Raw genomic sequence first — 23,544 nt, forward strand, 5'->3', positions numbered from 1 at the left:
TAATACATAAAGAGATGATACCATATCATTATCAATACCTAAAGCTTCAGATTCCAAACTGCTAGTGGATATTATTTTGTCCAGATAGTTATGATAATCATACATCCATGTTCTTTTGAACGGAAAATCTTGTAATTGTCCATGTTCTTTGAAAGATAATCTGTAATTGTCCATGTTCTTTGAAAGAAAATCTCTAAATGGTGCCACTCAGAGTAGGATAATGGGTGTGTTTTTGATAGAAAACCATCTAAAGATGTGAACTGTGTGCTAATCGGAATCAGAAATAATAATTTTGAAGATTCGTGCATGAAGTACATTCCAAGAATCATAATGGTCGCTAAACAATCACATTGGAATACACATGGATTGACGGAAACCAAAAACGAAAAACTTCGCATCAGTTAGGCCTAGTAACTGAACATCAGAATGACCGTCATGCTATGTACCTATGTGTTTGCAGGATATAACTTAATTCCAGCAGTATATCAATGCTGAAGAAGGTTAGCAGTGTCTTGAATGCAAACCTTCGAGTTTTGAGCTTCGATAGATACTCTTAATCTAACATACCGGTATACTAATTTTCGTCTGAAACGGACAAACAATATACGGAATTAAAATTGCTGAAACATAATTTCATTTTATTTTTTGTTAAAATCTTTACTTATGATTTGCCATAACTTGCCATAGATTAGAGAATGTAATTGATGGCAGGGGACGTGTGTTGCTTGCAAGTTGCAACACTTACTGTAAGCTTGTTTTTTCCAAAACAAGAATGAAGAATGTACCTGCAAGCATGTGCTATATAATGCACAAAAATGCAGTTTTACAAAATGTAGCTTCACACCTGACCAGTACATTGTATTACAAAATGTAGCTTCACGTCTGACCAGTATTACAAAATGTAGCTTCATATCTGACCAGTATTACAAAATGTAGCTTCATATCAAGTCCTTCAAACATGGAGACTTAATGTCCAAGACAACAGACACTGTAACAATATATTATAAATGGAATCAGGCTGATATGATAGAAGATCCATATCTACAGCGATGGCTTGATGGCCACGACCAGCCATCTTTGTGGGCAGACGTTGATCAAATCTGACTGATTATGGAGCGGAGTTTGATGTCGCCCTGATAGAACCTGATTACTTTAGACAGAGAATCTTGGTCACCGGTTGTTAGGGTGTGACCCCATGATAATGGCCCCCTTGTGGACTTAATAGGTGCTACATGACCGGACTACATAAATCATATCCGCTGTCACTTTTAAACCACAAACTGACCATCATACTGACCATCATGGTGTCATTCTTAGATCTAATAAAGAATTTTCGACTAGGGTATGAACTCTTCACATCAGAGTGAAATCACATGACATGACCATGTTGTCGTGTGAACGGAATGAAAATTAATTATAGAAGATGTTTTTAGGCGACCTGATTAAATTGTGGACATCTTACACTTGACCTTATATGGGATGTTTAACCTTGACCTTGAGATGTGCCTGACCGGAATCTGTAATGAAGGATTATAGTTTCCTTCTAAATTGAGTTTATCGTTTCAGAGGAAACTGTCTTCTATATTTGATTACTTGACCACTTGACCACTAACTCTTATTTCCTGGATTCCATTATTTAGTTTCGTATTATTTTACCTGCTAAGTGCAAACTTTTACTTTCCTGTAAATCTTGTTATATTTAGTGAGTCATTGCTGTAGATGTGTTTAGCTGATTATCATGCAATTTGAAAAATTATGTTTCTCTTAGTCTTAATTTCTTTTTCATTCAGAAAAATATTCTTTGACCCAAACGAACACAAGGTTATTGTGTGCCCAGTCTTCTCTAAATAATAGCAGAGCTGCAGTGTCCGAGAGATATTTCTCGATATATTACCACAATTCCTTCACCTTTTGGGTTGCAAGTCGAACCCCATGTGAGGCAGTTGCCAGGTCATTGTGATTATAGTCAAGAGTACGCTTAGATTTGTAATTCCACTCAAACATTTCTATCTCTTGTATTACAAAGGTAGATTTGCAGGGAATAAGACAATTTGTTTCTTAATCCATGTTCACTTGTGTATAAACCACAAGAGAAGATGCACATTATTTGCTAGATAAATTCATCTCAACTAACTAACTCACCCCTGAAATTCTATAATGGACTGCTGCAGTAGTTAAATGACAAATTAATTTCTAAGGTCGCACAATATTTAACCACTATATAGTTAATGAAGCAATTTTGTTTTGGATTTCTTTTGACAATTTTAATAATTTTTGACAAATATAAAAAAAAAATCTATTGTTTTATTGTCTTTGAAGATAACACAGTTTTTTTATCTTTGATAGATCCAAGCTCAGGCCCAGTTACTCCAGGATCACTGACAGGCCTTCGAGAAATGACCTTCACCTTCTCTAACGAGCGGGTCGGCATAGTAACGGGATCAGATGGGTTGCCTCCCTTGCCATCACATCGCCCAAGAAGGGCCTCCATGCAAGATGCCATCGACTTACGCAAAATAGACACAAAGCTCTATGACAGAAAGGTTGGTTTGTTTGTAGTAATAATTTATTTTTGACGAGAACACATTATTGTAACAGGGTGAGAGTAGTTTGCTGCCAGCCGGGCTCGAACCTATGACCCCGACTTACTGGTCTAACGCTCTACCGACTGAGCAAATGGATAATTCCCTTGGAAGTTGGAAGCAAGAAGGTGATTGTATCGCTATGTATAATTAAAACCTGTTTCATAATGTCATATTTTGTAATGTAGCTGTTCATTGTTACCTGTATTGTACAAGTGTGACATGTATAAATGGGTACGTATATCGCTGTTCAAACTTTGAGGCACTAATGAAATTTTTAAAGCCACTAATGGCTTAGCCAAGCGGCTTTATTAAGATAGGTCCGTATTGGACCCATCACCGGTTGATGCATGGGCATCTGCTGACTTCGGTATTGACAGTTCGCTGGTTGATGCGTGCGCATCTGTTAACTTCTGCTATTGACAGTTCGCCAGATGAACAAGCAATAGCCATGTCACCAACCTGTTCATATCATAATCATTACTTGATATTTTTGCAGTTCACAAATAAAAATGGGGTTTTAGTGATGCATTTTCTGTATTATTAGCGTGTTTTACGGTCAGTATATGGCTTCAGACAATGACCTAGTTTTGGTCGCTGGCAGTAGATTTGTTGTATAGTACACTTACTGAAAATAAGCCACATGCTTGAGCGGGGTATTCAACACATGTGGTTCATAGGTAATGTGGGATTTGTAGGATAGATTGTTTTTAAGATGAAGCAATCAAAATTTGTTGTTGCAGCGGCTTTTCATATTATACTTACATATGTCTAGTTTTCTTTGTATGTTCTCCCCAAGGTATGATTAAAGAACTTATATCAACAAATAGGAATAACCTGTATGTGTGCATGCTTAGTTGGTATACATGCCAAACGTGTGGAAATGAGATCGAATGATGTTTATTGTTCTCAAGTCATTTTTTCCCTAAAAATTATAACTTTCTTGTATGATATATATGGGGAGATATAAAAAAATTTTAAAACATTTTTGCATTTTACGCAAGTTGAGATTAGTTTTTCTTGAAACCATAATATTGAGTAGAGGTGTAACGATTCACTGATGCATCGATGTATAGCATCTATTGGTGGTCCATCGATGCATCGTGTGCAATTCATTAGTATCGTGATAACTAAAAATAAAAATTTAACATTGGATTATCTCCCTTGGCCAACGTCAGCAGAACTTTGTTAGTAACAAAATGGCGGAATCCCACAAGGAGCAAAACACTAAACTTGTGTCAGCGCCTGTGGCCTGTAAGGCTGCTTGCTTGTCTTATTTCAAGTTTCAGTCTACTAAATCTAGTAACCGAACATGGGAAATGAATAAAAATCGAGTCTTTTGTATTGAGCGTAAGCAAAAGCTTAATTATTCTGGAAATACAACCAATCTAACAACACATTTACAATGACATCACAACATTCAAAGTGTCTATCAAAATATCATGATACGTATCGTATCGTGAACCCTGTATCATGATATTATTGTTTCGTCACATACCTCGCGATACACAGCACTAATATTGAGGCTTTTCAAGTGTTGAAAGTGTCCAAAATGAGTCATGAACTCATAATGACCTTTCTTTATGTGTTTCTTACCACAATGCTAGAATTCTTGCTATCCATAGTGAAGTGGTCAGCCTTTCCACAGATCGTTTCTCTAATAAATGAGGGTACTGTGATCAGGTGTGTGGATAAATCCTGTATCAGTTTTTATCGTCTTCTTTACAGGGAATATCAATGCGATGGCTCTTACCTCTGTTATTAAGTAAATTATTGGTGAACAAAAAAAAGGAGTGGACAGACTTAAGTGAGTTGACATTGTCGCGTGCGCTACTAGAACCTGTACCATCAAGGTCTTTTTCATTAGAGAAGTGGTCGCCTGTTTCTAGATTGCTTCGTGTAAGCAGGCAGAAGTTCTTTAGCTCATATTTGGATGTCAAGAAAACTTAGTGTTAGAATTGTCGACCTGTCTGCACAGTCGTAATCTAATTTATTTGTGTACGGAGTGAAAGAGACATGATAGAGACTGCTACAGTATCAAGGCAGTGTCGCTCTCCTCCACGTGTCACTCCACTTCCAAGTGATTTTAAGGTAATAAAATCTATTCTCAACACTGCAAATCAAGTTACATGTTGCCAGTGCTGAGAAAAGCACCTTGTCAACCATCATTTGCCATCTATTTATGGGGAAAATATTATTTTCTACCGTGTCCGTTTTTGTTTTCATGATGTACAAGTACTGACGGCGCCAGGGAATGGGATTTTTGTGTAGGGGACGATTATGCTAACAGGTTTAAGTAATTTGATAACATTCTCGCATTTTTAATTCCATTTTGATTAATTGGATAATATTTGATAAAGATTGTGTAAATGGTTGTTTTAAGTTTCAATTGTATTTTTCAGTGAAATGTTGTCATTGGGAACTGAAACAAATCAGCCCTCATTTTATGAAAACTGAATTTTTGGAAATTCTATGGGCTGTCAATTTCAAACTTAATTATGCTGAAAAAGTGTTTTGCTCTGTCATTCCCTGGTAATTTGATATTAGGCCTGCTAATAATTTTTATGTCACCTGCAAGAAAAACGGGTGAAATATAGGTATCAATATGTCAGTGTCGGCGTGCCGGCACCATCTACACTATGTTTTACTGCAATTAGATAGTCAAGTTTCTTGAAGGCCAATTAACTTAATTCTTACAGATCTTTCTTAGCAATTTTCTAGATCTGAAAGAAATAGGTCAAGGTTATTGCTTCTAAGATAAGAAATTTATTTCCTTGCAATAACTTGAGGCCACTAAGACTTTTCAAAGTCAAGGTTCATGCAGATTTTGGATTCGAGCGGCAGGATATGACTGGGATCACTATTGGGGAGTTGGGTGACAGGATATGACTGGGATCCCCATTGCAATATTGGGTGACTGGATATGACTGGAATCACTATTGGGGAGTTGGGTGGCTGGATATGACTGGAATCATTATTGTGGAGTTGGGTGGATGGATGGGATATGACTGGGATCACTATTGTAGAGTTGGGTGGCTTGATATGACTGGGATCACTATTGTAGAGTTGGGTGGCTGGATATGACTGGGATCACTATTGTGGAGTTGGGTGACTGGATATGACTGGGATCACTATTGGGGAGTTGGGTGGATGGATGGGATATGACTGGATCACTATTGTAGAGTTGGATGGCTGGATATGACTGGGATCACTATTGTGGAGTTGGGTGGCTGGATATGACTGGAATCACTATTGGGGAGTTGGGTGGCTGGATATGACTGGAATCATTATTGGGGAGTTGGGTGACTGAATATGACTGGGATCACCATTGGAATATTTGGTGACAGGATATGACTGGGATCACTATTGGGGAGTTGGGTGGCAGGATATGACTGGGATCTGAGTGGCTGGATATTACTGGGATCACCATTGGAATATTTGGTGACAGGATATGACTGGGATCACTATTGGGGAGTTGGGTGGCAGGATATGACTGGAATCACAATTGTGGAGTTGGGTGGCTGGATGGGATATGACTGGGATCATCATTGGGGAATTGGGTGACTGGATATGACTGGGATCACTATTGGGGAGTTGGGTGGCTGGATATGACTTGGGTATGACTGGATATGACCACCATTGGGGAGTTGGATGACTTGATATGACTGGGATCATCAGAGAGTGGTACATTGGGGAGTTTGTGATGGGATATATGATTGGGGTCATCATTTGGGAGTTTGGTAGCTGAATATGACTGGGATCACCATGGGGAAGTTGGGTGACTGGATATGACTGGGATCACCATTGGGGAGTTGGATGACTGAATATGATTGCGATCAACATTGGGGATTGGGATGACTGGATATGACTGGGATCACCATTGGAGAGTTGGGTGATGGGATATGACTGGGGTCACCATTGGGGAGTTGGATGACTGGATATGACTGGGATCACGATTGGGGAGTTGGATGAGTGGATATGACTGGGATTACCGTTGGGGAGTTGGGTGACAGGATATGACTGGGATCTATGGTTAGTACAATTTATAAGTATGCCAGATATCAGACTAAATAGCCCTTTAACAGCTTACTATCAGATTAATGAGTCCAATGACACCATGTCAAATTGCAGCCTTATATAATATAATTGTCTTGTGGTCACTTTAATGGTCAGTGATGGTCAGTTTCATATTGATGTGTGGTCACTCTGGTGTGAGTACAGAGTATCAGGTCACTTAGATTAATGTGGATTACGATAGTAAACTGACCAAATACTTAACCACATTGACCAGAACAAATTATATGATACACCTAGGTGACAAAAAACAGACTGATATCCAAGGACCAGTGATTCACAAAATGTTTAAACTAATCGCAATTTAACAACAATTTTCAAATCACAACTTGACAATTTTCTGAAGTATTTCATTATGAATCCACTTGCTTATTTAAAAGAATAAGATATAAAATTGCATAATTTGTGGAAAATGAAAAATGAAAATTGTTGTAATCTAATGATGAAGCTAATTACCATTTGAACAACGAGACCCTGGTAATTGTTATTATGGTAGCCCAAGCATCATAAGTGGATTTCTTTCTATGAATTATATACCTGTACTAAAGTGACCCGGCATACTTGGTTCTACAAATCAGGAAATACTAACTTATTGAACATAGGTCTTGCTGTTTAATGTGCTCATTTACATATGTAACAGTTCTGAATTAGGCCAATCACCAGCAACCAGGAACATGTAGCTTAATCAGTAGAGCCTCCGTCTACTGTTTCGAAGGTTCTGGGTTCAAACCCCAATCTAGCAGTAAATGTTTCCGTTTCTACTACATTTTGGTGCCTGTGACCAAATCCTGTTGCAAGCATTTGGAGTAATGCTTATCAAAGCAATACCTGAACTTATGATGTATGTTGAGTCTCCAGGGCAAAGACAAAAAAGGGAGTAAAGAACGTAAAAATTCATAATTGGATGAACCATCAGCAATCAGATAGCTCATTGGTAGATCATTCAGCTAGAGTTCTGAGATCACAGGTTTGAGCCCCAATCTGGCTACTTCGTTTTCTCCTCTCACGTTAATTCTGTACTGAAGTGACTCGATGTTACAAATAAGGAAATAATAATCTAGCGAGGCGTCAGTGGTCCATCAATATTTGTTCATCAAAGTATAACAGGAAGATCTGTCTGTGCATTTTCCAGCTCGTTTAGATATAAATTGGACAGTTTTCATTCACATAGGACAAAGAGATATGGTTTAAGGAGAATGAAGATTTCTTTGATGTTGATCTGTTTTATCTCATTTAAGTGTGTTACATAATGCTACCCGTCAGTGTGGTTGATATATATGGTCACTGTTGTGTAGAAGGACTGGACTGGGGTGATCACCAGCAACTAGATATCTCAATCAGTAGAGCATCCAGATAGTGTTTGGTCCAGGGTTTGAATCCGGGTCTGGCCGCCACATCCAGACAGTGTTTGAATCCGGGTCTGGCCGCCACATCCAGACAGTGTTTGAATCCCGGTCTGGCCGCCACATCCAGACAGTGTTTGAATCCGGGTCTGGCCGCCACATCCAGACAGTGTTTGAATCCGGGTCTGGCCGCCACATCCAGACAGTGTTTGAATCCGGGTCTGGCCGCCACATCCAGACAGTGTTTGAATCCGGGTCTGGCCGCCACATCCAGACAGTGTTTGAATCCGGGTCTGGCCGCCACATCCAGACAGTGTTTGGTCCAGGGTTTGAATCCCGGTCTGGCCACCACATCCAGATAGTGTTTGGTCCAGGGTTTGAATCCCGGTCTGGCCGCCACATCCAGACAGTGTTTGGTCCAGGGTTTGAATCCCGGTCTGGCCGCCACATCCAGACAGTGTTTGGTCCAGGGTTTGAATCCCGGTCTGGCCACCACATCCAGATAGTGTTTGGTCCAGGGTTTGAATCCCGGTCTGGCCTCCACATCCAGATAGTGTTTGGTCCAGGGTTTGAATCCCGGTCTGGCAGCCACATCCAGATAGCGTTTGGTCCAGGGTTTGAATCGTGGTCTGGCCGCCACATCCAGATAGTGTTTGGTCCAGGGTTTGAATCCTGGTCTGGCCGCCACACCCAAACAGTGTTTGGTCAAGGGTTTGAATCCCGGTCTGGCCTCTACATATTCTCCTCTCCTTCTACATATATGATCACTGTTGTGTAGTATGACTGGACTGGGTTGATCATTGGTGACCAGGTAGTTCATTCGGTAGAGCATCCAGCTAGTGTTTGGAGGTCAGGGGTTCAAATCCCTACAGAGGTATGGTAGTATCATATCATAGAAAGAGATTTTAGACCAGAACTTGTCTAAAATCACACAAATGTTTCTCACTCTTGTTGGAAGCTGTCAAATGCTCATAAATATTTTGGTGACTCTGATATCGGTTTTGCCGGATGCTGGCCAATATCACATTAATTTTTGATGAAGTTATAAAATGAGATTAACTAGACATTAGCTGAATCACCTATATTGAAAATCTAGCTCATTTTACAGTATAGAAGACAATTGTCTTGATGACTGCCCGGGTTGCATAAACACTTAGCAACTCTGATATATAAAAGGAAAAGATTGGTGTTAATCAATGTTAATATTTGGGGACACTCGGATCATGACAGAAAGATTAACAATAAGCTGACAGCGAATGGACACTCTGATATCATAGAAACAGATTGGCTGGACACTCAATGGTCAGTGTGTTGGTATTTTATTGGTCAGTCAGGTATCAAAGAGAGCCAGACTGACAGCCGGCTGAATCGTGTGATAGGGTGAGCGGTCACTCGCTGTAGATTACATTGATGAGATTCGTATCAAGCAAAGTATCGTGGAATGACTCGGAAATGCTGCGCCTGATAAACAGGCCATTTTGTCTGGTAACACTGATCCCTTCCCTTAGATATTGATTAATGTCTTTAAAAAAAACTCCATGAGCGCTCGCGGATCAGGTGGAGAAAAAAACCTGATCAGCTGCGGACATATAAATAGTAACAATCATCTGTACAAAAAGAAACATTTCTCCGTTTCCTGAGCTCTTTTGTGAAATAGCCTTTTTTATCAGAAGATTCCATTTGGAATCATAGTTTTGGCACGTTCGCCTGATAAATTGGCGGCCATGTTTGTTCCTCTGTTGGGTGATGAAACGCGGTCGTAGAGGCAGAACCGACACCCATTATCACTAACAACAAGAAGGTCACTTTTTATGGTGGATTGTATTATCGAATCATCACTAATGATTCCTCGGAGTGTGAAAGCTCCTAAAAGTAAGGCTATCCAAGGCTGCTTCCATATAGAGAATCTGTACTCTTACGTAGAGTGACATTGCTGTAGTTAACCTCATTAGTGATACCAAAGTGGGGATGTCTCATTTTATTCACGTGTTCCATGTTTCCTATTTAAACATATGTTACTGCAAACGTACATATTTTAGGGGAAATCTTATTTTAGCGGTATTCTTGCTTCAAATGCTGAGCTAAATTCTGTATATCATTTGTATCTAACCATTGTGGTAATTGCGCGAATTTATCAGTGCACTAACTTATTATTTCAAAATCACTTTTGCATTTAAATTACTGTATCTTATGGTTTAGAACTCCCAACAATTGGAGAAGGAATCTATATGAACTCAAGATTTTATCATTGATAATCTTTACATTTCAATCTTCCTTGCTAAACTAAAGGGAAACCCTCGCGTAAGTTCTAAGGTGACCTTATACCCCCACTTTCACACTTAAATCAGACTAATCGGAGTCAATACAAATGAACCCTCCATAATCTGGACACCTCCCATCCCAGCCTAAACTACCCAGATTGCAAATTTTCTGGACTGCTGAATTTTGTGCAATTTATCAATATAATCCATTCCCTAATATTTTTTGTCCAGATTTAAAGTTTCCAGACTATCGGATTCAGATTATCGAGGGCCACTGTAATTTAGGTGACCTTATACCCTACATTATACACTACTCAATGTAGCACTAGACTAAAATAGTCTAAGCCGGTGATTAAGGTGACCTTATCTATCAATTTCCATGCCTATATCCAGCCGAACTGTTACTATGGAACTATTGTATGATTACCATGTAAGGCCCTAACACTAGTGACATGAAATACCTCCCAGTGACAGCATCAGTTTCTAATGCGATCAATGGCTGCCAATTTGGCGGCGATGTTTGAAAATTTATTTCTGTATACGCACACATGTTTTAGAGCCTCCAAAACAGGAGCAGTCAATCTTCACAAGTTTTGTTTAAAGGGTGACCTTTACGCAAAAGTTCCTGGATTATATAAAGATTCATTAGGGACAAATTGGTCAAATTAGGTAGAAAATGTCGCGGTCCTGAGACATGAATTTGGTCGATACGGCTCCAGTTTACTACACCTCCTTTGATTAGATCAGTAAGATGCACTGTAATCTGTCAATGTACTCCTCCCGAGTAACTTTACATAGCTAAGAAGTTTTTGTAGTTCAATATGGTATTACTATAGACTACTAAAGTGTTACTATATGGACAACTAAAATGTTACTATATAGACAACTAAAATGTTACTATATGGACAACTAAAATGTTACTATAGACAACTAAATTGTTACTATAGACAACTAAAGTGTTACTATAGACAACTAAAGTGTTACTATAGACAACTAAAGTGTTACTATAGACAACTAAAGTGTTACTATAGACAACTAAAGTGTTACTATATAGACAACTAAAGTGTTACTATAGACAACTAAAGTGTTACTATAGACAACTTAAGTGTTACTATATAGACAACTAAAGTGTTACTGTAGACAACTAAAGTGTTACTATATAGACAACTAAAGTGTTACTATAGACAACTAAAGTGTTACTATATAGACAACTAAAGTGTTACTATAGACAACTTAAGTGTTACTATATAGACAACTAAAGTGTTACTGTAGACAACTAAAGTGTTACTATAGACAACTAAAGTGTTACTATATAGACAACTAAAGTGTTACTATAGACAACTAAAGTGTTACTATATAGACAACTAAAGTGTTACTATAGACAACTAAGTGTTACTATAGACAACTTAAGTGTTACTGTAGACAACTAAAGTGTTACTGTAGACAACTAAAGTGTTACTATAGACAACTTAGGTGTTACTATATAGACAACTAAAGTGTTACTATAGACAACTAAAGTGTTACTATATAGACAACTAAAGTGTTACTATGGACAACTTAAGTGTTACTATAGACAACTAAAGGGTTACTATAGACAACTAAAGTGTTACTATAGACAACTAAAGTGTTACTATATAGACAACTAAAGTGTTACTATAGACAACTAAAGTGTTACTATATAGACAACTAAAGTGTTACTGTAGACAACTAAAGTGTTACTATAGACAACTTAAGTGTTACTATAGACAACTAAAGTGTTACTATAGACAACTAAAGTGTTACTATAGACAACTAAAGTGTTACTATAGACAACTAAAGTGTTACTATAGACAACTAAAGTGTTACAATATAGACAACTAAAGTGTTACTATATAGACAACTAAAGTGTTACTATATAGACAACTAAAGTGTTACTATATAGACAACTAAAGTGTTACTATAGACAACTAAAGTGTTACTATATAGACAACTAAAGTGTTACTATAGACAACTAAAGTGTTACTATAGACAACTAAAGTGTTACTATAGACAACTAAAGTGTTACTATATAGACAACTAAAGTGTTACTATATAGACAACTAAAGTGTTACTATAGACAACTTAAGTGTTACTATATAGACAACTAAAGTGTTACTATAGACAACTAAAGTGTTACTATAGACAACTAAAGTGTTACTATAGACAACTAAAGTGTTACTATAGACAACTAAAGTGTTACTATATAGACAACTAAAGTGTTACTATAGACAACTTAAGTGTTACTATAGACAACTAAAGTGTTACTATAGACAACTAAAGTGTTACTATAGACAACTAAAGTGTTACTATATAGACAACTAACGTGTTACTATATAGACAACTAAAGTGTTACTATATAGACAACTAAAGTGTTACTATATAGACAACTAAAGTGTTACTATAGACAACTAAAGTGTTACTATAGACAACTTAAGTGTTACTATATAGACAACTAAAGTGTTACTATATAGACAACTAAAGTGTTACTATAGACAACTAAAGTGTTACTATATAGACAACTAAAGTGTTACTATAGACAACTAAAGTGTTACTATAGACAACTAAAGTGTTACTATAGACAACTAAAGTGTTACTATATAGACAACTAAAGTGTTACTATATAGACAACTAAAGTGTTACTATAGACAACTAAAGTGTTACTATATAGACAACTAAAGTGTTACTATAGACAACTAACGTGTTACTATATAGACAACTAAAGTGTTACAATTTAGACAACTAAAGTGTTATTATAGACAACTAAAGTGTTACAATTTAAACAACTAAAGTGTTACTATAGACAACTAAAGTGTTACTATATAGACAACAAAATTATTACTGTAGCAAGTGTTACCAACATGTATTAGTTGCTCAGGTGTTGCTATGAGCCATAGTCACAACCCAATGTTTCTCATACTGGCTACATGCAAAACAATTCCTTTTTCCCAAACATAGAAATCCATATGTGGCAAGTAGTCCTTATATTTTTTGTTTGCATATATATGTAAAGGGATTTTATAGAATTCTGCTGTAGCAGTTATGTCGGTATAGATGTACAGCACGCCATAAAAGGCCACAGAATGGACCTCCAAAGTCCTATAAAAGTAGAGATGCCAGTTGGACAAACCTTTGATTATCTGCTGCCGTTAGTTTAATGCATGTGACAGTAGTGTATTCCAGGAGACTATCATTATATCTTATACAGTAGTGTATGTCACACATAGGATTCAAGTATAGCCGGTGATATGGTCATTTTGGCTGAAATTGTGCCACTTACACCATTGCGGTTCACATTATATGTATTTTCTAAAAGCAATCTGGAGGTTTGAAAACTAATCTTCATGTAATATCTAGATCATAAAGGCCATTTTATCATGAGGATGTGCCAATTTCTGCCAGATAAAGTGGTTGATTTTGTTATTTCACACGCAAACCAAGTTTCACAGCATTTAGGTAGATTAGGGATATATATTATCTGTGCAAACAATTGTAACAGTTTGTTGACCATGTGAGTGATCTGCTAGTTGACCTAATGACCTACTTGTTGACCAAGTGAACTGCTAGTTGACCAAGTGACCTGCAAGTTGCCAAGTAATCTGCTAATAGTTGACCAAGTGACCTACTAGTTGACCAAGTAATCTGCTAGTTGACCAAGTGATCTGCTAGTTGACCAAGTGACCTACTAGTTGACCATGTGACCTACAAGTGACCGGCTATTTGACCAAGTGACCTACATGTTGACCAAGTGACCTGCTATTTGACCAAATGACCTACTAGTTGACCATTTGACCTTCTTGTTGACCAAGTGACCTGTTTGTTGTCCAAGTGACCTGCTAGTTGACCTAATAACCTACTAGTTGACCAAGTGACCCACTTTCAAATGTTACTCTCCAAAAATTGGAATATTGAAAATACAAATTAAAATTAACCTTATTATCTTTAAATCTTATGATTAAAAAAAACCCTCAAAAACCTGTTAAAGATTTTGTTGATTCCAATAAATTTTTCATTATTTACTCCATTAAACATTTCTGGAATGTTGTAATGTTTATCACTTTTTGCAAACCAAATTTTGTTCTCAAATTTGATTTTGCCAGTGGCGTTTTTTGGAATTGGGTTATGCAGAAATGACAGTATACCTGTTTAAAGAACTCTTGATGAAACTTTTATCACAAAATACTAATCTTGAAAAAGAAACGTGGGCAATTATCAAAAATCACTCAATTGGGCAAAACTTTACAACGTCAGACCATTGGGGCATGGGTGACAGAGTGGTTCAGATGTCCCTCCACCATTGGGTCAGGGTTGGACAAACCTTGACAATGTCAGACCATTAGGGCTTTGGTTACAGAATGGTTAAGATTTCCCTCAACCATTGGGTCAGGAGTTTGAACCCCATGCGAGACAGTTGCCAGGTACTGACCACTGGTTTGTGTTTTTTCTCTTGTACTCTGGTTTTCCTCCACCAACGAAAACTAAATAAGAAAAAATAATTTCATAAAGCTGTCATAGGAAGGGTGGAATTTCACTCATTGTTCATGTAGTTGACATCAGGAAAAAGGAAGCCATTTTGTTGTCTATATATATATAGTTAACAATATTAATTGAATATACTAAATACCCTACTACAACATTGGTTAGTCTACTACAACATTGATTAGTATGCGTGGCAGACATTCGTGCCTTCAAAGAAAACAATTAGATATTTACAATACTATGTAATCTATCTAGTTATTCAACATTGCTATAGCCATGCTCTGCTGTTGTGATATTGTAGAAATCCTTAGCACTTATACCCCTTAAATTTTATAATGGACTGGTCTAGTCTTTTATTTAGAAGAGTCTAAATGTGTCTCTTGGGGTGGATGAGGTATAAAATCTTGTAGATACCTAAGTATGCAGAGAGCAATGATCTTATCCTGTTTACTTGAAAATCTGAAATCTGTCTGTGACATTCATTTGATATACATCTCATACAAAATGCTTTAATATCAAGGACAGTGTATTTCTTTGTGTTGCAGTCTTGTTCCCGCTAAAGAATGAATGATTATGTAAAATTGATGAAGACACAGCAGTATTGTAGCAGTCAGCTATGAATTGCTTGGCCTTGATACAGAATTATATAATAATATGGTGTCCTTCAGGACAAAATTTGATTTCTGTAATTTCCACATTTTCTATATTTAGGTATATTGAACAGATTTGTTGTAAGATGGCCTAGTGTTTCTGGAAGTACCGTTGGTATTTCATATGGTGAAGATTCTTTCTTGGTGACTCAGGACTCGCACACTCAATTAAGTTGCTGTATCTCCTATTATGAATGACTCTAACCAATAACTAATTAATTTGAATTTTTTAGAATATAAAAAATTACCCTTGGCTTCACTCTTTGTTACCATATTCTACTGACATCCCTCGTACCCGATATCAGGTAATTGTCAGTCAGGTTTTAAGCCTTTCAAGAATTTGTCTGGTGTCTAAACTAAGATATTTGATGTTATTTGATGTTTACACATATGCATTATGCATACATTATTCATTTTGAACCTCAGTGTGTATATGTCAGGAAATACATCTATCATCAGAGTACAGCAAAGACTTTCTCACAGTTTTGAATATATACTTCAAATAAATATCCAATATGGCAACAGCACACCTACTGGTACATATTGTAATCAAAATACCATTATTATGGGAGACTTTGTTTTATTCAGACTACTTATGTGAAACACAAGGTTACTGGTTGATTTTTTACTTGTAAGAGACCGTCACAGTTCATATTGTTTGTAAACTCACTGATAGATAGATATATTGTCAAAAGGAATCTGTACAGTTTAGATAGAGTGTGATAGATAGATATTGTCAAAAGGAATCTGTACAGTTTAGATAGTGTGATATAGATATATATTGTCAAAAGGAATCTGTACAGTTTAGATAGTGTGTGATAGATATATATTGTCAAAAGGAATCTGTACAGTTTAGATAGTGTGTGATAGATATATATTGTCAAAAGGAATCTGTACAGTTTAGATAGTGTGTGATAGATATATATTGTCAAAAGGAATCTGTACAGTTTGATAGTGTGTGATAGATATATATTGTCAAAAGGAATCTGTACAGTTTAGATAGTGTGATAGATATATATTGTCAAAAGGAATCTGTACAGTTTAGATAGTATGTGATATATATTGTCAAAAGGAATCTGTACAGTTTAGATAGTGTGTGATAGATATATATTGTCAAAAGGAATCTGTACAGTTTAGATAGTATGTGATATATATTGTCAAAAGGAATCTGTACAGTTTAGATAGTGTGTGATAGATATATATTGTCAAAAGGAATCTGTACAGTTTAGATAGTGTATGATATATATTGTCAAAAGGAATCTGTACAGTTTAGATAGAGTGTGATATATATTGTCAAAAGGAATCTGTACAGTTTAGATAGTGTGTGATAGATATATATTGTCAAAAGGAATCTGTACAGTTTAGATAGTGTGTGATAGATATATATTGTCAAAAGGAATCTGTACAGTTTAGATAGTGTGTGATAGATATATATTGTCAAAAGGAATCTGTACAGTTTAGATAGTGTGTGATAGATATATATTGTCAAAAGGAATCTGTACAGTTTAGATAGTGTGTGATAGATATATATTGTCAAAAGGAATCTGTACAGTTTAGATAGTGTGATAGATATATATTGTCAAAAGGAATCTGTACAGTTTAGATAGTGTGTGATAGATATATATTGTCAAAAGGAATCTGTACAGTTTAGATAGTGTGTGATAGATATATATTGTCAAAAGGAATCTGTACAGTTTAGATAGTGTGTGATAGATATATATTGTCAAAAGGAATCTGTACAGTTTAGATAGTGTGTGATAGATATATATTGTCAAAAGGAATCTGTACAGTTTAGATAGTGTGTGATAGATATATATTGTCAAAAGGAATCTGTACAGTTTAGATAGTGTGTGATAGATATATATTGTCAAAAGGAATCTGTACAGTTTAGATAGTGTGTGATAGATATATATTGTCAAAAGGAATCTGTACAGTTTAGATAGTGTGTGATAGATATATATTGTCAAAAGGAATCTGTACAGTTTAGATAGTGTGTGTGATAGATATATATTGTCAAAAGGAATCTGTACAGTTTAGATAGTGTGTGATAGATATATATTGTCAAAAGGAATCTGTACAGTTTAGATAGTGTGTGATAGATATATATTGTCAAAAGGAATCTGTACAGTTTAGATAGTGTGTGATAGATATATATTGTCAAAAGGAATCTGTACAGTTTAGATAGTGTGTGATAGATATATATTGTCAAAAGGAATCTGTACAGTTTAGATAGTGTGTGATAGATATATATTGTCAAAAGGAATCTGTACAGTTTAGATAGTGTGTGATAGATATATATTGTCAAAAGGAATCTGTACAGTTTAGATAGTGTGTGATAGATATATATTGTCAAAAGGAATCTGTACAGTTTAGATAGTGTGTGATAGATATATATTGTCAAAAGGAATCTGTACAGTTTAGATAGTGTGTGATAGATATATATTGTCAAAAGGAATCTGTACAGTTTAGATAGTGTGTGATAGATATATATTGTCAAAAGGAATCTGTACAGTTTAGATAGTGTGTGATAGATATATATTGTCAAAAGGAATCTGTACAGTTTAGATAGTGTGTGATAGATATATATTGTCAAAAGGAATCTGTACAGTTTAGATAGTGTGTGATAGATATATATTGTCAAAAGGAATCTGTACAGTTTAGATAGTGTGTGATAGATATATATTGTCAAAAGGAATCTGTACAGTTTAGATAGTGTGATAGATATATATTGTCAAAAGGAATTTGTACAGTTTAGATAGTGTGTGTGATAGATATATATTGTCAAAAGGAATCTGTACAGTTTAGATAGTGTGTGATAGATATATATTGTCAAAAGGAATATGTACAGTTTAGATAGTGTGTGATAGATATATATTGTCAAAAGGAATCTGTACAGTTTAGATAGTGTGTGATAGATATATATATTGTCAAAAGGAATCTGTACAGTTTAGATAGTGTGTGATAGATATATATTGTCAAAAGGAATCTGTACAGTTTAGATAGTGTGTGATAGATATATATTGTCAAAAGGAATATGTACAGTTTAGATAGTGTGTGATAGATATATATTGTCAAAAGGAATCTGTACAGTTTAGATAGTGTGTGATAGAAGTCTACAGTTTAATATGAATGAGGGTATATTTGATCAGGACATCCAGTAAACCCATGAGAGCATGTTTTTCATTCCCGAAAATCAGATTTTAGTCCTGAGTTTAAAACACATGTCCAGTTGTCACATATATTGACTCTTCAGATTTCTGAGAAATGGTTATTTGAATTCTGAAACTACTTAAGTCAAGGTCAACTGGATGCCCTGTTTGATCATTCAAAGCTGCTACTCTTTGACGTTTCATCAGGTTTGTGAAGTTCCTTGTATCAGGACCGTGGGTCACAGAAAATTTGCGATCCACTGTAATCTTACTTGGTTTATGAGGATGTAACAGCAGAGATATCTTTAGTTTATAGACATAGATATGGGTATAATCAGCCTTCCATTATGGCTTCAGTACAGATGTACCAAACAGCTTCTATATAGTTTATAGATTCGAGACATGACAGACAACAGAGAGAAAAAGGATGAAAATTTGGTTATTTGTCTTAGATATTTTTGTAAAAATAAATTTACATGGTACTATTAAAAAGAATGTATTTCTTTTTAGATTAGCAAGAGGCCTATCAGACCTGGTGTTAAACCTGTTGCTTTACTACTGAAAGGGTTACTGTCAACATACATATTTTACCGCTAATCAATTTTTGCACCAATCATATATTTTAGTGCTTTTCACATTTGACATTTTGTGCTAGAATATGATTGTGCTAATCACATTTTCTACATTAACTCAGTATAGCTATTATTACAAATGCTTGAATTCATCACAGTGCTACCTTATTCAAATTCAATTTTGCACTTAAATTTTTGATTGTGTTAAAATACTAGTGTTGACAGTATACAGTTGTTGACTGGGATTGAGGGCAACAGATGATTTGTTGGACCCTCAAACAAACTGTTGCCCGAGGCCAAAGGCCTAAAACTCATTTTGTTTGAGGGTCCAACAAATCATTTGTTGCCTGAAAACTCATTTTGTTTGAGGGTCCAACAAATCATTTGTTGCCCGAAAACCCAGTTGATAACTGTTTTGTTATACTCATGGACTCAAACAATGCATTGACGTCACGAATTGTAGTTGTGACGTCACTCCGGTCCAACAGCACATTTTAACAGTCTAACAGTTCTTTGGACAGCTCTACGGAACAGTTCATTTATTGGCATTTATGTCAATGGAGTTTATATAGAAACTATTTTATTAGGGGTATAACAATATGTAATATTGACTATCATTAAAGGCCACAGGGGTAAAAATTGACAACATATTTTAATTCTATATCTGCCCTTATGTGTTGACCATTGATTCGGGTCTTCGTCCTCTGGAGACCTAAAAGAAACTGTGAAAAACGCAAAAATTCAGACAGAGTTTACAGTTGAGTGGTCTAACTTGATCGTGTAGCCTACAGACAGTGGCCTTTAATGGTGTAGTATTAACCTGATGCTGCGATGCTGCAAATACAGATGACAGTTTTCCAGAAGCTGTACAAATGATGTAAGGATTCCCACTAATTTTATCTTCCCCTTTACGCACACACTATGTATTTAATATATATCACTAGAACTTGAGATATTGGGAGTGTTCTGTCTCCATGTTTAGTTCTGTATTACCGTTATCTTGCCTGAAAATTTGCTTTCAGAAATATCTAAGAAAAAAAGGTAGATAAAAATAAAAGAGGAAAATAATTTTGAAAAGCACCTTTCTTAATATGTAGAAAGGAAGGTGATCGTTTTGTCACATTAAACTCAGAATAATTTGCTTTGAAATATTTGATATTTCATTTCAGCAATAATACCATAGCTTTAGTATGCAAATACACTACCTACACTTATCTTTATAGACTCAACAAACAAAAGGTTTCAAAATCCTCAGCCTCCCTAACCGTAAATCATCTCACAATCAACAAGAGTAATATAGAGTGATCTCCCTTTCCTTAATTCTGTGTTATGTTTGAGAGTTCAGAGCACCTTAACCTTTTAGCACTGGTCTGATGGGAGTTGACCTACATTGTTGGACGATATTTCTGGCTGTTTATCCCCAACTGAAATCTTGTTAACAGCTGTAATAGTTTACTCATTTGTCCTCTAATACTGTCTGTATCTGACAGATCAGGAGGTTTTTTTTAGGTCACCTGAGACGAAGTCTCAAGTGACCTATTCTAATCGCCTTTTGTCCGTCGTCGTCCGTCGTCCGTCGTGCGTCGTGCGTCGTGCGGTGTGCGTCGTCCGTCGTATGTCCGTAAACAATTTACATTTTTGACTTCTTCTCCAAAACTGCTGAAGCAATTTCAATGAAATTTTGCACAAACCTTCTTAGGCATAAGGCCAATAAAAATTGTGAATTATATGGTCCCCACCCCCCAGGGGGCTGTGGGAGGGGCCAAAAGGGGTAAAATTGAGTAAAATTTCAAAAATCTTCTTCTCTACTCACAGATGTGGTAGAATCAAATACTCTTCATAGATAGAAAGGTCTTAAGGTCCTTTACAAAAATTGTGAATTATATGACCCTGGGGTCTCACGTTTCCCCCTGGGGAGGGGGTCAAGTTTACTATAGTTTATATAGGGAAAATACATTTATGAGAATGTTTTGCTCAATTTTCATTGGAAACGAGTCAAACTTGGTTAGAATTATTAGCCTGAGATAGCATTTTAATATCATATCCACATTGGTCCTGGCCGACCCCCTGGGGGCAGAGGGGTGGGGCTAAAAAAGGGTCAAATATATATAGGCTAAAACTTCAAAAATCTTCTTCTGAAATTCTGGAAATGGTAGAATCAAATACTTTTCATAAATAGAAAGGTCTTAAGGTCCTTTACAAATATGTGAATTATATGACCCTGGGGTCTCTAGTTTCCCCCTGGGGGAGGGGGTTAAATTTACTATAGTTTATATTGGGAAAACACATTTTTGCTTATTATTTGGTCATTTGTAATAGGAAATGAGTCAAATGTTGTCAGAATTATCAGTATGAGATTGGCCATTTAATCCTATTAACAAATTTTCTATGACTGACCCCCAGGGGCTTTAGGGGCGGGGTCAAAAGGGGTAAAATAGGCTAAAACTTCAAAAATCTTCTTCTGAAATTCTGGAAATGGTAGAATCAAATACTTTTCATAAATAGAAAGGTCTTAAGGTCCTTTACAAAAATTGTGAATTATATGACCCTGGGGTCTCACGTTTCCCCCTGGGGAGGGGGTCAAGTTTACTATAGTTTATATAGGGAAAATACATTTATGAGAATGTTTTGCTCAATTTTCATTGGAAACGAGTCAAACTTGGTTAGAATTATTAGCCTGAGATAGCATTTTAATATCATATCCACATTGGTCCTGGCCGACCCCCTGGGGGCAGAGGGGTGGGGCTAAAAAAGGGTCAAATAGGCTAAAACTTCAAAAATCTTCTTCTGAAATTCTGGAAATGGTAGAATCAAATACTTTTCATAAATAGAAAGGTCTTAAGGTCCTTTACAAAAATTGTGAATTATATGACCCTGGGGTCTCACGTTTCCCCCTGGGGAGGGGGTCAAGTTTACTAAAGTTTATATAGGGAAAACACATTTATGAGAATGTTTTGCTCAATTTTCATTGGAAACGAGTCAAACTTGGTTAGAATTATTAGCCTGAGATAGCATTTTAATATCATTTCCACATTGGTCCTGGCCGACCCCCTGGGGGCAGAGGGATGGGGCTAAAAAAGGGTCAAATAGGCTAAAACTTCAAAAATCTTCTTCTGAAATTCTGGAAATGGTAGAATCAAATACTTTTCATAAATAGAAAGGTCTTAAGGTCCTTTACAAAAATTGTAAATTACATGACCCTGGGGTCTCCTGTTTCCCCTTGGGGATGGGGTCAAGTTTACTATAGTTTATAAAGGAAAAACACATTAATGAGCATTTTTTGCTCAATTTTCATTGGAAATGAGTCAAACTTGGTTAGAATTATTAGCCTGAGATATCATTTTAATATCATATCCACATTGGTCCTGGCTGACCCCCTGGGGGCAGAGGGCGGGGCAAAAATAGGGTCAAATAGGCTAAAACTTCAAAAATCTTCTAAAATTCTGGATATAGTAGAATCAAATAATTATAGATGGAAAGGTCTTAAGGTGTTTTATAAAAATTGTGAATTATATGACCTTGGGGTCCCACGTTACCCCCTGGGGAGGGGTCAAGTTTACTTTAGTTTATATAGGAAAAATATATTTGTGAACATTATTTGCCCAATCTTTGTAGGAAATAAGTCAAACTTGATAAGAATATTTAGCCTAAGATATAGCATTTTAACATTCATATCTGTCCTCGATGACCCCTTGGGGGACCAGAGGGGCAGGACCAAAAAGGGTCAAAATGATTAAAATTTCAAAAAATACCTCTAAGCTAGTTCACAGGTTTGATTGAAGCAAATACTCTTCATAGTCTAAAGAGTCAAATTTATAAATCACTGACCAACTTCAAGGCCCAGCATATAGTGTTTATATGTCTTTAATTTGTTTCATTATTTGTTTCATTATATATTCTTACTCAGGTGACCGCTAAGGCCCATGGGCCTCTTGTTTAGATTCTAAATTATGTTCAAGAATTCTCCTTTGAGAAGGACTATTAGAACACAGCTACCCTTATTATTCATAAATCATATATATATATATATTGTTGTTTTTGTTGTTTTTTTATGCTATTTGTGACCTTAATTTAAGTTACAGTTATTATTTGTACAATAATGATGTAGTTTCTGACCTAGAAAAAAATGTCATTGATTAGTGACCTATCTATACACCTATATATTGACATTTCTGACCAAATTATAGATATCTTTTGTGACTTAGTTACAGATGCCACTTCTGACCTAGCTATAAATGTCATTTGTGACCTATATTTTGACATTTCTGACCTAGTTTACAGATATGTGTTACCTATATAATAACATTTTTGACCTAGTTATGTCATTTGTTAGAGAGTTAGAGATGAAGTTATTTGTGACCTAGTTGGGGATGTCATTTCTGACCTGGTTAGAGATGTCATTTCTGACCTGGTTAGAGA

The 23,544-nt window shown here is 36.0% G+C and overlaps 1 protein-coding gene across 6 annotated transcripts in view; it reads left to right on the top strand.

Annotated features, from left to right (window-relative positions):
- Positions 1–23,544, top strand: part of LOC138321758 (synaptotagmin-1-like) — a 176,165-nt gene that overhangs the window by 139,465 nt on the left and 13,156 nt on the right. For all 6 annotated transcript variants that reach the window (XM_069265700.1, XM_069265698.1, XM_069265701.1 and 3 more), the window contains one exon: positions 2,347–2,543. In XM_069265700.1, the coding sequence (XP_069121801.1) occupies positions 2,347–2,543 (197 nt within the window). The remainder of the gene's footprint in view (positions 1–2,346; positions 2,544–23,544) is intronic.

This window comes from Argopecten irradians, chromosome 4 (genome assembly GCF_041381155.1).
Source record: "Argopecten irradians isolate NY chromosome 4, Ai_NY, whole genome shotgun sequence".
Lineage (NCBI taxonomy): Eukaryota > Metazoa > Mollusca > Bivalvia > Pectinida > Pectinidae > Argopecten > Argopecten irradians.